The sequence below is a fragment of the Heterodontus francisci genome, chromosome 41, assembly GCF_036365525.1.
Source record: "Heterodontus francisci isolate sHetFra1 chromosome 41, sHetFra1.hap1, whole genome shotgun sequence".
NCBI lineage: Eukaryota > Metazoa > Chordata > Chondrichthyes > Heterodontiformes > Heterodontidae > Heterodontus > Heterodontus francisci.
The window spans coordinates 37,643,886-37,660,225 of record NC_090411.1 but is presented as its reverse complement, the minus strand read 5'-3'; the positions used below and the strand labels follow the sequence as shown (position 1 = coordinate 37,660,225).

At 47.5% G+C, this 16,340-nt stretch overlaps 1 protein-coding gene across 3 annotated transcripts in view; it reads right to left on the bottom strand.

Annotated features, from left to right (window-relative positions):
* Nucleotides 1-16,340, bottom strand: part of LOC137353508 (CD82 antigen-like) — a 39,858-nt gene that overhangs the window by 15,433 nt on the left and 8,085 nt on the right. For 2 of the 3 annotated variants that reach the window (XM_068019891.1, XM_068019893.1), the window contains exons 2-4: nt 9,352-9,432; nt 8,703-8,775; nt 3,653-3,777 (exon numbers count right to left, since the gene is read on the bottom strand). In XM_068019891.1, coding sequence (XP_067875992.1) covers nt 3,653-3,777; nt 8,703-8,775; nt 9,352-9,417 — 264 coding nt within the window. In that variant the 5' untranslated portion in view covers nt 9,418-9,432. Of the gene's footprint in view, nt 1-3,652; nt 3,778-8,702; nt 8,776-9,351; nt 9,433-9,569; nt 9,638-16,340 lie in introns of those variants that run through there. The other variant, XM_068019892.1, reaches the window with a different exon arrangement.

Genomic DNA, 16,340 nt, shown 5'->3' with positions numbered 1-16,340 from the left:
ATTTCCAGCATCTGCAATACTTTGCTTTTATTTTAGAGAATCTAACCATCTCCCCTTGATGTTCAATGGCATTATCATCGCTGAACCCCCCACTATCAACATTCTAGGGGCTACCATTGACCAGAAACTGAACTGGAGTAGCCATATAAATACCGCGGCTACAAGAGCAGGACAGAGGCTAGGAATTCTGCGGTGAGTAACTCACCTCCTGACTACCCAAAGCCTGTCCACCATCTACAAGGCACAAGTCAGGAGTGTGATGGAATACTCTCCACTTGCCTGGATGGGTGCAGCTCCAACAACACTCAAGAAGCTCGACACCATGCAGGACAAAGCAGCCCACTTGATTGGCACCCCATCCACAAACATTCACTCCCTCCACCACCAACATACAGTGGCAGCAGTGTGTACCATCTACAAGATGCACTGCAGCCACGCACCAAGGCTCCTTAGACAGCACCTTCCAAACCCGTGACCTCCACCACCTAGAAGGACAAGAGCAGCAGATGCATGGGAACACCATCACCTGCAAGTTCCCCTCCAAGCCACACACCATCCTGACTTGGAACTATATCGCCGTTCCTTGGGATGTGGGCATCTCTATCTAGGCCAGCATTTATAGGCCACATTTAATTGCCCTTGAGAAGGTGGTGATGAGCTGCCTTCTTGAACCGCTGCAGTCCACGTGGTGTAGGTACACCCCAAAAAAACCCAGTCACACAGGCCGAACCTCAACCCCCACCTCCGGCCACACAGGCCGGAACCCAGGATAAGTATTTGAGGAAAATTCTATTTACTGGGCTCACTCTCAATATAAAGAGGAGACGAGGAGAGAGTAACCAACATAAAAGAGATTAAAATAGAAATCATGACTGTCAAAAAAAAACGAGCAATTTTTAAAAAAGGGAAATGGATAATTTGCCTTTTTCGATTTGTGAGCCCAACTCTTCACTTCCCTCACACACAGAATAAAACAGTACAGCTGAGTAAACAACCAGCCACTGGCACCAGATCTCACACCCCACATACACACCAGCACCATTTTGGTCTGCATTCAAATCACCAAAACCCTCCTCGATTAAAATTCAGCCTCTTAAAAAAAAAACTCCCTGGACAGGTACAGCACAGGGTTAGATACAGAGTAAAAGCTCCCTCTACAAAAAAAAAACGGGGTTAGATACAGAGTAAAGCTCCCTCTACACTGTCCCCATCAAACACTCCCAGGACAGGTACAGTACGGTGTTTAGATACAGAGTAAAGCTCCTTCTACACTGTCCCCATCAAACACTTCCAGGACAGGTACAGCACAGGGGTCAGATACAGAGTAAAGCTCCCTCTACACTGTCCCCATCAAACACTCCCAGGACAGGTACAGTACGGGGGTTAGATACAGAGTAAAGCTCCCTCTACACTGTCCCCATCAAACACTCCCCAGGACAGGTACAGTACAGGGTTAGATACAGAGTAAAGCTCCCTCTACACTGTCCCCATCAAACACTCCCAGGACAGGTACAGCACGGGGTTAGATACAGAGTAAAGCTCCCTCTACACTGTCCCTGAAATATATCCCAAAACCTTTCTGCAGTGGCAGTTTCAGTGAAGTATGTCCCTCCCACATTTGGACTCTGGTGAATTGCCACTTTTGTGTTTTGTGTCTCACATTCAGTAGAAACTGAGTCAAACTTGTCGTCTCATTCAAACTCCTGCAGGAAACAGAGTCGAGACTTACTGTTGAGCTGAAATTGGGTGGAGCTGGAAAACAGAGGCAAGCCAGCTCTCTCTCTCAGGGCCGATATTGTCTTCTCAAAACTGCCATTTGATTTATGAAAAATTTATTTTTTTCTAGAAAAGAAAGCTGGCATTTGATTCAGAGATGGTTGTCACATTTGGGGAACTGTTTCTTCTCTTAAAGAGGAGCAGAGTCTTTGCTCCTCTATTTAGCCCTGAAGGGGCACTCCCTGAGTGTTTACTACACACTGAACTGGTGAGAATCACCAACCCATTGCTGGGAAATTCTCTCAGCAATACCGAATGTAACTTAAAGCTTTCAATAATCCTCCCTCCTTTTCTCCATTCAATTCAATGTTCATCTCCATTGTTAAATTTCTCTCTCCCAGATTTTTTAAATCTGTTTACAGTGTCAGCAGTGACTCAGTTGGTAGCAACTCTCATCTCTGAGAGTCACACGGTTCTGGGTTCAAATCCCACTCCAGGACTTGAGAATAAAATTCAAGGCAGTACTGAGGGAGTGCTGCACTGTTGAAGGTGCCGTCTTTCAGGCCCCATCAGCCTGCTCTGGTGGATATAAAAGATCCCATGGCACTATTTCGAAGACGAGCAGGGGAGTTCGCCACGGTGTCCTGCCCAATGCCTCAATCAACGTCACAAAACAGATGATCTGGTCATTTTCACAAAGCTGTTTGTGGGATCTTGCTGTGTGCAAATGGGCTGCAGCATTTCCAACATATCAACAGTGTACTTCATTGGCTGCAAAGCACTTTGAGATAGATGTCCAGTGGTCATGAAAGGTGCTTTATAAATGCAAGTCAGTCTTTGTTTCTCTGAACTGCTTCAGGCTCTATCTCCTGATCATATTCCTTTCAGCCAATCACAGCTCATATTTCGAATCCAAACCCACCTCTTCACCCATCCTCCCAGATCACCTCTCCTCATTACTGACCTCCCTAAAGCCAACTCAAGGCTTTTGCCCTAAATCATGGCTATCAGTCTGAAAATTCCTGCACGGAGAGGACTCAGATTCACCTTTCAAGCTAAAAGCTTCTCCTCGACAGCTTCCAACCCCCCTTTCCCTGCAAGAGGATCTCGCAACTTCCTCCTCTGTCAGCCCTCTCCAATCCCCAAACCACCTAAGTGTCCAGGCTGTGGGAAAGGGGTTTCAGCCCCTCATTGATAATCTAACCCAGGTGCAGCAGGACAGGGTCAGTGAAAAGGAAAGACTGACTTGCATTTTTATAGCACCTTCCCAAACCCAGGATATCCCAAAGCGCTTTACAATCAATTGAAAGTTATTAAAATGTTGACAGTTTTGTAATAAATGAAATGCAGCAGGCAATTCACATTCATTGCATATTCCACAGTTAGTGAGTGGATCATCTGTTTGTGACGTTGGTTGAAGTATAAAATTTGACCAGGACATTGGGAGAACTTACACACTTCCAAGTGCTATAGGATCTTTTCCATCTGAGAAAAGTGAGTGTTCAGTTCTGCTCTGCACACACAGCCAGAATGTCACCAAGTTATTACAGTTTAAACTTGCTGCACTGTGTAATTCTCAGTATGCAGATTGAAAGCAATATTTTAACACTTAAATCTGCTTTCTGTTTAAAACAATCTTTTATCCTGATAAGAGTTCTTTAGTTTTAATATGTCCTTTATCCCCGAGTTTCTTCTCTTAATAGATTGTACTTGAACTGAATTGACAGCTTCACCAGCGGGGGAATTATTTACAGTATATTAAATTCACACGTCGCTACTACAACATCCCTCGCTCTGTTTGGCAGAGAGGTTGAGTTGGAGTGCACATCCAGCCCGAGTGTCACAGTCAGCGCTCGGGTTTGAGTGTGGATTGAGAGGTGCACGGTTCCCATGGTGACCGTTTCCCGCTAATCTCATAGTCAGAACTGATACTCACAATTCCCAACATGCATTTCACCTCCTTCAGCGCTCCGATGCAGCCAAGAAATCCCATCATCATGGTGAAGGTGCCAAGGCTGGACAGCAGGTAGGACCAGAGGTTCAGTGGGATCGAGGCCGTCTCTAGGTAAAACAATCCCAGTAAAAACACAGACCCAAACACACATGTACAGAGATTCACATCTATAATGTTTATATCCAGGTGCATGCATTATTACGAGGATTTATGAAATAGAACAGTTAAAATATTTAGCATGGCAACACAAATCTACTCAAATATCCGATCCAGAACCACCCAAGTGACCATTACATGATTTACAGAGCACTGGGGAACAGGAGAACAATGTCAAATGTGGGGACTGAAACCACCCAGGAGGGGGAGGAGAGGGTGGGAGGGGAAGGCAGAGGGGGAGGCAGCAGAAGAAGAGGAACTATAAAGAGAGTGAAAAGGCAAGGGTTGTTTTCCTTAGAGCAGAGAAGGCTGAGGGGGACATGACTGAGGTATACAAAATTATGAGCATTGATAGGTTAGATAGGAAGAAACTTTTTCCCTTAGCGGAGGGGTCAATAACTAGGGGACATAGATTTAAGGTAAAGGGCAGGAGGTTTAGAGGGGATTTGCGGAAAAATGTTTGCACCCAGAGGGTGGTTGGAATCTGGAACACACTGCCTGAAGAGGTGGTAGAGGCAGGAACCCTCACAACATTTAAGAAATATTTAGATGAGCACTTGAAATGCCATAGCATACAAGGCTACAGGCCAAGTGCTGGAAAATGGGATTAGAATAGATAGGTGATTGATGGCCGGCACAGACACGATGGGCCGAAGGGCCTGTTTCTGTGCTGGATAACTATGACTCTGGGAGGGGGAAGAGTTCCCAGTGTGTGAAGGAGCCACACCAACAGGCCAGTACTGCCCAGTTTGGGTTTAGGCTTTGGCTCAGTGGCTTCACACAGTCCAGTAATTAACAGTCTGTCTGTAACTCACACATAAAGACTGGGCCCCTGGGCAGTGCCCATCAGTTGTGGAGCTGAACCCCAGGCCTTCAGGGCATTGAGAAGAGGGGAGAGACAGGGCAGTTCTCTGTTACCTCCACCATCAAGTCAGTTTCTGACCTCCTCCAATATCATAAGATTTCCTCCCTTTCTGTATTCAACTCCCCAAAGAAGCTGCAAAGTTAAAATTAACTTTAAATGGTGCAGAACCTGAGCTGTCAATCTACTGACACGAAGGCTGTTGGGTTTAACCCCTTTTGCAAGACACTGATAAGGGACAATGATTCCGCTGAACAAACCCTTTCTATTTCCTGCTCATTGTTTATCTCAATTCGTCCCACAATTTGAGCCAAACTTTAAATGTGAATTCACTCCCAAAACAGAAAATACTGGAAACAGGCAGGTGGGTGGGTCAGCCTGTGACAGAGTTCGATCCCAGTCTACTTGTTTTCACAGTGCAGACAAACCTGACCTTATTTCAGAAATCCAACCTTCACTTTCCAGAATCTGTCATTCATCACAGCTTTCCCACAAAATGCTCCACATCACACTCCCTCCCTTCATCACTCACTTACTCACTGTCCCCATGTCTCTCCCTGTCCCTCTCCCTCCATCCCCATCTCTGTCTCTGTCTCCCCATCCCTCCCTCCTTCACTATTGTCCTGTAATAACTGTCAGTGCTTTAGGACACCCCGAGATTATGAAAGGTGAGTTTCCCCTCTCTCCCTCATGTAGACACATCACTCCCTGCCTGTCTCAATCTCACCGATTCTCCTCAGTCACTAACTTACTCCCTACCCCCGTTAACGTACTCTCGCTCTACCCCAACCCTCCTCCTCCTCTCATATCCTCCTTTCTCTCCAATACCACTTCTCCCACACTCCACGTCACAGTCACAGTGCAATTCTCATTCTCAGCAATGTATATTTATGTATGGGTTGAAGAGCTTGTTTCTGTGCTGTATAACTCAATAACTCTATGTAGCACTTTTAACAGAATAAAACATCCCAGGGTGCTTCACAGGAGAATATTTTTAAAATTATAAAACAAAATGTGACAAGCGACAAAAGGAGATATTAGGTCAGATGACCAAAGTTGTAGATTTTAGGGAGTGTCTTCAAGGAGGAAAGCGAGGTGGAGAGGTGTAGGGAGGATATTCCAGAGCTTGGGGCTGAGGCAACTGAAGGTGCAGCCACCAGTAGTGGAGCGATTAAACCAGGGATGCACAAGAGGCCAAAAGTAGAGGCGTGCAGATATCGTTGAAGATTAGAAAGACTAGCATTTATATAGCACCTTGCATGACCACTAGACATCTCAAAGTGCTTTACAGCCAATGAAATGCATGTTGAAGTGTTGTCACTCTTATGAGAAATGTAGCAGCCAATTTGTGCACAGCAAGCTCCCACAAACAGCAATGTGATAATGACTGGATCATCTGTTTTTGTGATGTTGATTGAGGGATAAAACATTGGCTTAGACACCAGGGAGAATTCCTCTGCTCTTCTTCCAATTAATGCCATGGATCTTTTACATCCATCAAGCAAGCAGACAGGGCCTCAGTTTAACGTCTCATCCAAAAGATGGCACCTCTGACAGTGCAGCACTCCCTCAGTACTGCATACTGCGTTCCAGGAAAGAGGGCAATGGATTTGGGAGGCGCCAATACGTTCAAGGACTTTGGAGAGGAAAGGGAGGTTGGAGATAGGACGGTAGTATGCAAGGACGGTGGGGTCAAGGGTTGTTTTTTTTTTTTAAGAGGAGGGATGACAGCAGATTTAAAGGGGAGAGGGACAACACCTTGAGAGAGAGAACCGTTAATAATATCGACTAAGATTGGGACCAGGAGGGGAAGTCGTGTGGTCAGCAGTTTAGTGGGAATAATATTGAAGGAGCAGGAGGTGGATCTCATGGACAAGATGAGCCCAGACAGAGTACAAAGGGATAAAAGCAAAATACTGCGGATGCTGGAAATCTGAAACAAAAACAAGAAATGCTGGAATCACTCAGCAGGTCTGGCAGCATCTGTGGAAAGAGAAGCAGAGTTAACGTTTCGGGTCAGTGACCCTTCTTTGGAGTTCCGAAGAAGGGTCACTGACCCGAAACGTTAACTCTGCTTCTCTTTCCACAGATGCTGCCAGACCTGCTGAGTGATTCCAGCATTTCTTGTTTTTGTTTCAGAGTACAAAGGGAGATAGGAGAGGAACTGAAGATGTGAGTTCAGGGCTAGGGCAGGGGAGAACATTACAGGAGGTTTGGCCAGGTGGGCTAGTGGAAGGGAGTGATGTGGCAGAAGCAGCTGATTGTAACTAAGGTGGAGACCATTCAAAGAAGTCAATGAGCACTTTGCACTTATTGTTGGAGGTGAGGGTGGAGGAAACAGGGGAGAGGGTTTTAAGACGATGACAGTTTGCAGCAGAGCAAAGAAGCCGAGGGTTATCTTTGCATTCCAGGATGATTCTGGAAAAGTGAACAGTTTTAACAGATGAGAGCAGGACCCAAGAGTGTTTTAAGTGGTCCAGCCAGATCTAGCAGTGGATAGTTTTTTTTTTATTCATTCATGGGATGTGGGCGTCACTGGCCAGGCCAGCATTTATTGCCCATCCATAATTACCCTAGAGAAGGTGGTGGTGAGCTGCCTTCTTGAACCGCTGCAGTCCATTTGGGGTAGGTACATCCACAGTGCTGATAGGAAGGGAGTTCCAGGATTTTGACCCAGTGACAGTGAAGGAACGGCGATATAGTTCCAAGTCAGGATGGTGTTTGACTTGGAGGGGAACCTGCAGGTGGTGGTGTTCCCATGTATTTGCCGCCCTTGTCCTTCTAGTTGGTAGAGGTCGCGGGTTTGGAAGGTGCTGTCTAAGGAGCCTTGGTGCGTTGCTGCAGTGCATCTTGTAGATGGTACACTACTAGTTAAACCAGTTGTCCGCCATATCCTCTCCAGTCTGTGTCCCATGCAATTAAGGGAGCAGAGACGAGGGCTGTACCAAGGGAACAGCCAGGGTTTTATTGGGGACTGGGGCATCAAAGGTGGAAGGGAGGGTGTGGTTGAGCAAATCAGTATCTGCAGAAATGCTTAGGCAAACGGAGGGCCAGATGCTAGACAGTTGGAATTTTGAAAGTGCAGTTGGAAGTGAATTGAGGGCTAAATTTTTTTTCCCCAGGGACAGATACAGAAGGAGGTAGGGTTGGGGAGTGGAAGGGGAATGTGGGTAATAAATGATACAAGGAAGTTATCAGAGATGGCCTTACCTGTAATTGATACGATGGGACGAGCAAGACCACGTGAGATGGCAAAGTCAACGGGATGGCCGTGAATATGGATTGGGGAGTTTACATGGAGGGAGAGATTTAGGGAGGATAAGAGGGCAGTGAACTCAGGAGAGAAAGCGAGAGAGAGAATGATGAGTTGAGATGGAGGTTGAAATCACCGAGAATGCGTGCTATTGAGTGCAGAAGCTGAGGGAGGAGATATCCTGGGGCGATGATGATCAGACCTGGAAGGGTGGTAGAGAACTCTGATTCTGAAATAGAGGTCAGATGGGTGTATCAAGGTGAGAAGCTCCAAGGAGGAGAAAGTTCTAGAGGAGTAGGGGGGTTAAGCCAAGGTGTGATCCGGTGATAAGTGGCACACGGTCACCATGACGGTCCTGGTGGGGCAAGTGTTGAAGATGTAGCCAGGCTGGGAGGTTTTGCTAAGGGATTACCTTTCGTCATCACCCCTCAGCCAACACTCTCACCCTTATACATGGAAATCTTTTGTTCCAGAATGGACACGGGACTGAATGTGGAGTCAGAATCGGAGGCTCTCTCCCAATAACTTTCAAATGAATTTTTACAGAGTATTAAAAAATGCAAAAAATGTAAAGTGAGTCTCAATGCCAGGGGATGGTGCAGAGGCCAGGGGGAGGCAGCGACTGAGTGGGGGAGGGGGGGCGGCAGCGACTGAGTGGGGGCGGGGGGCAGTGACTGAGTGGGAATGGGGGGAGGGGCAGTGGGGTGGGGGGGGAATGGTGGGAGGGGCAGTGGCGGTGGGGTGGGGGGGAAGAGACTTACCCAGAACTGATATGAAGCTGCTTTTATCAAACAGAATCCAGAGGCCAAATCCCAACATCACTCCGCCCAGAAACTGCAACAGGACAGAAACAAAGCTCAGCAACATCTCAAATTACTGCCAGTCAGAGCAATTTACAGAATAGAGCAACATTTAACAATGTTTTTACTGCTTTCACCACAGATTGAAGTTCAGACTCAGAAACCTGAGCTACAGCATGCTCATGGCTTTTGTTAATAATCTCAGCAGAGTCCATCGATTAGAGGCAGGATTGGCCAAGTCTCTGATGCCTCCTGAACAAATCATCTTTTTCTTCTTTGGCCTCCTTGTCTCGAGAGACAATGGGTGAGCGCCTGGAGGTGGTCAGTGGATTGTGAAGCAGCGCCTGGAGTGGCTGTAAAGGCCCATTCTAGAGTGACAGACTCTAATGAATGACCATGGAACTGTAGGCCCAGAGTCAGACCCTCTACACTGACCCCATCAAAAAAAGAAAAAAAAAAACGGGGGTTAGATACAGAGTAAAGCTCCCTCTACACTGTCCCCATCAAACACTCCCAGGACAGGTACAGCACGGGGGTTAGATACAGAGTAAATCTCCCTCTACACTGTCCCCATCAAACACTCCCAGGGCAGGTACAGAATTCTACTTACAAAGAAAACCAGGTTGAAAACAAAGAGGAAGTATTTTGTGACAATGATACAGCCCTTTGTCGCCATCCTTGGTGCTGTCACCTACAAAACAAAAAAATTTCAGAGTGTTAGTAACATACAGCAAGTGATGGGGTGGTGTGGAGAGGAGACAGATCCCAACAAATGGGACTCAGCCACTGAGAGGGAGCAGGTTGAACTAATTCTAAAAATGTCAGAACCTGGAACACAATCACACTCCGGGATAGGGTGGGAAGAGAAGGCACAAAATGGGAGGGGTCTTAGGAAATGAACTTGGTTAACAAATACAATTTATTTTACATTTATAACCTTGAATATTTGTATTTTAGGGGCTGCGTTGGGAATTGAAGCTGATTGGAGCAGTTACAGTATCAAGGTCACTCACTGTAAACACTGTTATCTCTATCACACACAGCCTGACCATTCAGGTGGACCGTATAGCTGCAACGCCTCTGGGTCAGATGGACACAGCTCATGTTCCACTCCACAGTGAACTGGACATTCCAAGGTCCAGTACTATGTGCTGAGGGACACACTAAAGCTTGGGACAGCCGCTGCAAAGGCTCAATGGGGAAAGAGCAGTGTGTAAGGTCCTCCTACCATAGTGAACTGAGGGGCTGGAACCTGTGTAAAATCCCTCGGGCTGAATGCAGCAGAGAATGTTTGATGTGTAATGTAAATGTATATTGTAAATATAACCTGAATTGGCAAGTGCAGTGAGGCTGTACTAAAAGAAACTGATCTGTATGGCACTTTATAAAATGTCCAATTTAAATTATGTAATGTTAAAAATGTTCTGAATAAAGTGTATTTTTGGGAAAAAAAGTGACACTGCAGAGATTTGAGCTTAAAAATTGAAAGACATTCCAGTGCAGTACTGAGGGAGTGCTGCACTGCCAGAGAGGTGGCACGGAGGGAGCACCGCCTCTGTCGGAGTGGCAGCACGGAAGGAGTGCTAAAATGCCAGAGGTGCTGTCTTTTGGATGAGACAAGACATTAAACCGACTCACTCAGGTGGATAAAAAAAAGATCTCCATGATGTTCTGGCCAATATTTATCCCTCAATCAACAGCATTAAAAAAAGATTATCTGGTCATTATCACATTGCTGTTCGTGGGATCTTGCTATGCACACATCGGTTGGCACATTTCATACAACATTTCAAAAGTACTTCATTGACTGTAAAGCACTTTGGGATATTCTGAGGTAATGAAAGGTGCTATAGAAATGCAAGTCTCTCTTTCAGGTTCAGGGGATGTTCTGGTTGCCGGGAATGTGATAAAAGTCAGAATCTGCTCCTCCTTCCCTCAGTTTTTCCCCAGCAGGTGAACATTGTTTCAGTGGCTGTGAGCAGAATCTGATACTTCACATCATGGTCGATCAGCCTGCAGCTTCCACATCAACTCCAGCAGCAGTCACTGGGCAGAGAACAGCAGAGACCCGACACTTTACACTGAACCCAATACCCACCTAAAAAACTCCAGCTGCAACAAACACACTCAAGACAGGCCAGGGAATCACATCTGGGCCTTCCTGCTTGGCCTCAGTACCACAGCAGGCACTTCACACATTCACTCAGGTACCAGTGAGCATCAGCAGACATATCAACTCTTGTGAACTGCCAGAGAGAGAGAGACGGTTTCTTGGTAAAATTCTGCCTCTTGTGATCTTGCAAGAGGGTTCTGAAATCTCAAATATTTATAAATGTGGAGTAGGAAGGGAATGTGCTGCTTTTGTCATTTGCTGCATCGTTTCTGAAAGGTCAGATGTTCACATTCGGGAGCCTGAAACATTAAATGGAGGCCCAGGGAAGGAGGGGAGAGCATGGGGGCCACAGGCTCCTTCCAGTCGGGGGGGGGGGGGGGGGAGCGCAGGCTCCTTCCAGTCAAGGGGGGGGGGGGGGGGGGGGAGAGCGCAGGCTCCTTCCAGTCAAGGGGGGGGGGGGGGGGGGGGGAGAGCGCAGGCTCCTTCCAGTCGGTGGGGGGGGGGGGGGGGGCCACAGGCTCCTTCCACTCAAGGGAGGGGGGGGGGGGGGGGGGGGGTGGTGCTGAAGGCTCCTTCCACTTTTGGGCGGGGGGGGGGGGGGGGGGGGGCGCCACAGGCTGGTGTCTGACTTGCCCTGACGTCTTTGGTCACAATCAGAGAGCTCTGATTGGTATTTCTGCAATGCTCGTTTGTAAGTGCACTGAGCCAGTATAACCCTGGATACTATCTCTCTATACGTGCAGCTAGCTGGGAAGTAGACGGGACCCCAATTGGCTTCTCTGCTCAGTGAGAGGATTGGTCAGAGTTTCTGTTGTGATCTCTACTCGAAACACAAACAGGTTTGGGTTTGTGACAGCACACGGATACATGTGGGTAAAAACGAGCTTGTTCCGATCCCTAAAACCCTTCATGGTTCAACAGCTGAATTGAGGGCGACTTGGATGAGATACCAGATAAGTTGTTACTCCAGGAAGAGGCGCTGCCAAGATTGGAGGGAGGGCAGGAGAAAGGGAATTGAAAATATTTGCAGGGAGATAGAGAAAGAGCAGGGGGCTGTGAGACTAATTGGATATCTCTTTCAAAGAGCTGACACAGGCACGATGGGCCAAATGGCCTCCTTTAGCCTGTCTCAGACTGCTCAAAGGACAGATCCTTCTTTAGTATGTGCTCAGGTAACAGGTAGGATTTTTTTAATAAGTTCTTTGGAAAGCATTTTCAGATGCAATAATATAGTTTTGATAAGGAGCTCAGCCTTGTTAAAGGTTAAATAAAACCACAATGAGGTTTCATAAACCAAATATTCAACTCTGTGATAATCTGTGACTTTTCTAATATGTCAGTTCCGAAGATGGGTCACTGACCCGAAACGTTAACTCTGCTTCTCTTTCCACAGATGCTGCCAGACCTGCTGAGTGAATCCAGCATTTCTTGTTTTTGTTTCAGATTTCCAGCATCCGCAGTATTTTGCTTTTATTTTAGTGTTTAATTCACTGCCACTTCTCTTCCAGGAATGCCTACCTTGAAGAAGTTCTGTTCTTCTCTCCGACGGGATTTTCGTTTGCCCCTTTTACCTTGTTCACCTTCATTGCTTTCAATTTCCCTCCTGGTGTTTGATAAGGTATCTACCAAAACTCGTTTTCACAGCCACATCTCCTTCCTCAGTGACTGTCTCCGGCTCCGACTGATTCCACGTGGATTCCAACTGCAGTTTCACCCATCATGCTTTGAAACCACCCAGGATCACAGGTATCTCCGAGAAATACAACATTCCTCGGACTGCTACTCTCGCTGCATCGTGAGATCCACGCTCAGTGCTATGCGCCGCCATATGCACACACTGGACCTCTCTCTCCAGCAACACCGTCTCACCTTATCTCAAAGCTGTTCTACTCCGCAGTTTCATCTCATCTTACGTCTCATCCGACGCATTAACAAAAAACTTTTTTTCTTCCTTTCAGGTGTTAAGGAACGCAAGCTCCAGCAGCTGATGGGGACTAATGCCCCTCCAGATCCTCCTTCCGCTTCACTTTCCTCTGACCCCACCCCTTCTGATCTGACCCCTTGCCGTGTATTCACTATACCCTCTGACCTCCCCCTCTCTGATGCTGAGCGTTCTGTACTCAGCAAAGGTCTCAGTTTTATCCCCTTACGCCCCCACCTCAATGAATTTCGTGCTCGGCATGACGTTGAGCTCTTCTTCCTTCGCCTCCGCCTCCGGGCTCACTTCTTCGAACAGGAGTCCTCCCCCCGACCAGCAGACCCATTCACCCGCCTCCAGCATTCTCCCTCTACCTGGACCCCTCCCCCTGGCCTCTTACTCGCTCTTGATCTCTTCATTGAAAACTGTCGGCGAGACATTGGTCGTCTCAATTTCTCTGCCCCCCTCACTCACTCTAACCTGTCCCCTCTGAACTTGAGGCACTCCGTTCTCTCAGGTCTAACCCCGACATGGTCATCAAACCTGCAGACAAGGGTGGTGCTGTTGTCGTATGGCGTACCGACCTCTACCTTGCAGAAGCTCAACGCCAACTCACAGACACCTCTTCCTACCTCCCTCTGGACCATGACCCCACCACCGAACATCAAGCCACCGTCCAAAGGACTGTCACTGACCTCATCTCCTCTGGAGATCTTCCCTCTACGGCTTCCAACCTCATAGTCCCACAACCCCGGACAGCCTGCTTCTACCTCCTTCCCAAAATCCACAAACGGGACTGTCCCGGCAGACCCATTGTGTCAGCCTGCTCCTGCCCCACTGAACTTATTTCTTCCTATCTAGACTCTATCTTTTCTCCGCTGGTCCAGTCTCTTCCCACCTACATCCGTGACTCTTCTGACGCCCTACGTCATTTTGACAATTTCCAGTTTCCTGGTCCCAACCGCGGCCTCTTCACTATGGACGTCCAATCGCTCTACACCTCCATCCCCCACCAGGACGGTTTAAGGGCTCTCCGCTTCTTCCTGGAACAGAGGCCCAACCAGTCCCCATCCACCACCACTCTCCTCCGCCTGGCTGAACTTGTTCTCACATTGAACAACTTCTCCTTCAACTCCACGCACTTCCTTCAAGTAAAAGGTGTCGCTATGGGTACCCGCATGGGTCCTAGTTATGCCTGTCTTTTTGTGGGATATGTCGAGCATTCTTTGTTCAGTCCTACTCAGGCCCCCTCCCCCAACTCTTTTTCCGGTACATTGATGACTGTATCGGTGCTGTTTCCTGCTCCCGCCCCGAACTAGAAAACTTTATCAACTTTGCTTCCAATTTCCACCCTTCTCTCACCTTTACATGGTCCATCTCTGACACTTCCCTTCCCTTCCCTGACTTCTCTGTCTCCATCTCTGGGGATAGGTTGTCTACCAATATCCTTTATAAGCCCACCGACTCCCACAGCTACCTCGACTACACTTCTTCACACCCTACCTCCTGTAAGGACTCCATTCCATTCTCCCAGTTTCTCCATCTCCGACGCATCTGCTCTGATGATGCTACCTTCCATGACGGTGCTTCTGATATGACCTCCTTTTTCCTCAACCGAGGATTTCCCCCCACTGTGGTTGACAGGGCCCTCAACCGTGTCCGACCCATTCCCCGCACCTCTACCCTCACCCCTTCCCCTCCCTCCCAGAACCGTGACAGGGTTCCCCTTGTCCTCACCTTTCATCCCACCAGCCTCCATATCCAAAGGATCATCCTCCGCCATTTTCGCCACCTCCAGCGTGATGCCACTACCAGTCGCATCTTCCCCTCCCTTCCCCCGTCAGCATTCCGAAGGGATCGTTCCCTCCGCGACACCCTGGTCCACTCCTCCATTACCCCCACCACCTCGTCCCCGTCCCAGGGCACCTTCCCTTGCAATCGCAGGAGGTGTAATACCTGCCCATTTACCTCCTCTCTCCTCACTATCCCAGGCCCCAAACATTCCTTTCAGGTGAAGCAGCGATTTACTTGTACTTCTTTCAATGTAGTATACTGTATTCGCTGCTCACAGTGTGGTCTCCTCTACATTGGGGAGACCAAGCGCAGACTGGGTGACCGCTTTGCGGAACATCTCCGCTCAGTCCGCAAGCAGGACCCTGAGCTTCCGGTTGCTTGCCATTTCAACACTCCCCCCTGCTCTCATGCTCACATCTCTGTCCTGGGATTGCTGCAGTGTTCCAGTGAACATCAACGCAAGTTCGAGGAACAGCATCTCATTTACCGATTAGGCACACTACAGCCTGCCGGACTGAACATTGAGTTCAATAATTTCAGAGCATGACAGCCCCCCATTTTACTTTCATTTTTAGTTATTTTTTTTTCCTTTTTTAAAAAACATTCTTTTTTACATTTTTTACTTTCTTTTTTTGCATTTATTTCATTTCATCTTAGTTTGTTCAGTTTGCTTACCCACTGTTTTTTTCAGGGTTTTTTTTTCAGGTTTGCACTTGCTGCTGTTCAATATTCAGTGTATTTACACCTAATCTGTACTAATGCTTTGTCTTTCAACACACCATTAACATATTGTTTGCCTTTGCTCCGTGACCTTTTGGTCAGCTATGTGGCCTGGTCCAATCTACACCTTCTCCTTTGTTATCTCTTGACCAACCCCCACCTCACTTGCTTATAATCTGTGACTTTTCTAATATTTGTCAGTTCCGATGAAGGGTCAGTGACCCGAAACGTTAACTCTGCTTCTCTTTCCACAGATGCTGCCAGACCTGCTGAGTGGTTCCAGCATTTCTTGTTTTTATTTCAGATTTCCAGCATCCGCAGTATTTTGCTTTTATTCAACTCTATTGGTTTCTGAATGAAATAAATAACAGCTCATGACTTTTGATACCAAATCTCTTGATCTTTAAGAGTTTGTCTGATGATTGGAGACGGTGCGGGTTAGCATTACTGCATCAGAGTTTCCCCAACTGCAGTCCTCCCGGAAACTAAAAGTTGCTGTGGTACAAAAGGAGAGAAATTCAATCCCTGCCCTTGAAACACCCAGCACTTAATGAATTCCATTTTACTGAAACCTTTGTAACTGGAGCTGACTGTTGGCAGAAAGCAGCCCAGCTCAGAACAAACTGTTCTTGGAAGCAAAGATCCTGCCTGGAGTCAGTTACACTTAAAAAGCAACAGGACAAAACAGGCCACAGAGAATGGTTAGATCATCGAGCCTGGGTGGGGGGGGGAAAGAGAGTGACCCCAATATCCCGGAACACGGAGGGTTACCTCACTGCTGACACATTCTCAAACATATTCCACTGATTATAAAAAACTTCTGCCACTCAAAGCTCCAGATCTCTTTGAGTTTGATGGTCCTGATCTAAGAATCCACAATACAGCGAGGCTACTGCCTCACCAAAAAGTGTTCACTGAGGAACTGAGGCTGCTTTAGGGAGATATGAGGAGAAGCTCCCAGTAGAACAGCGAGGGTTGGAAAATGAGATCGCAAACATCATAGAAAGTCAGACAGCGCAGGAGAGAGGGGGAGAGGGAGAGAGAGAGAGTGAGG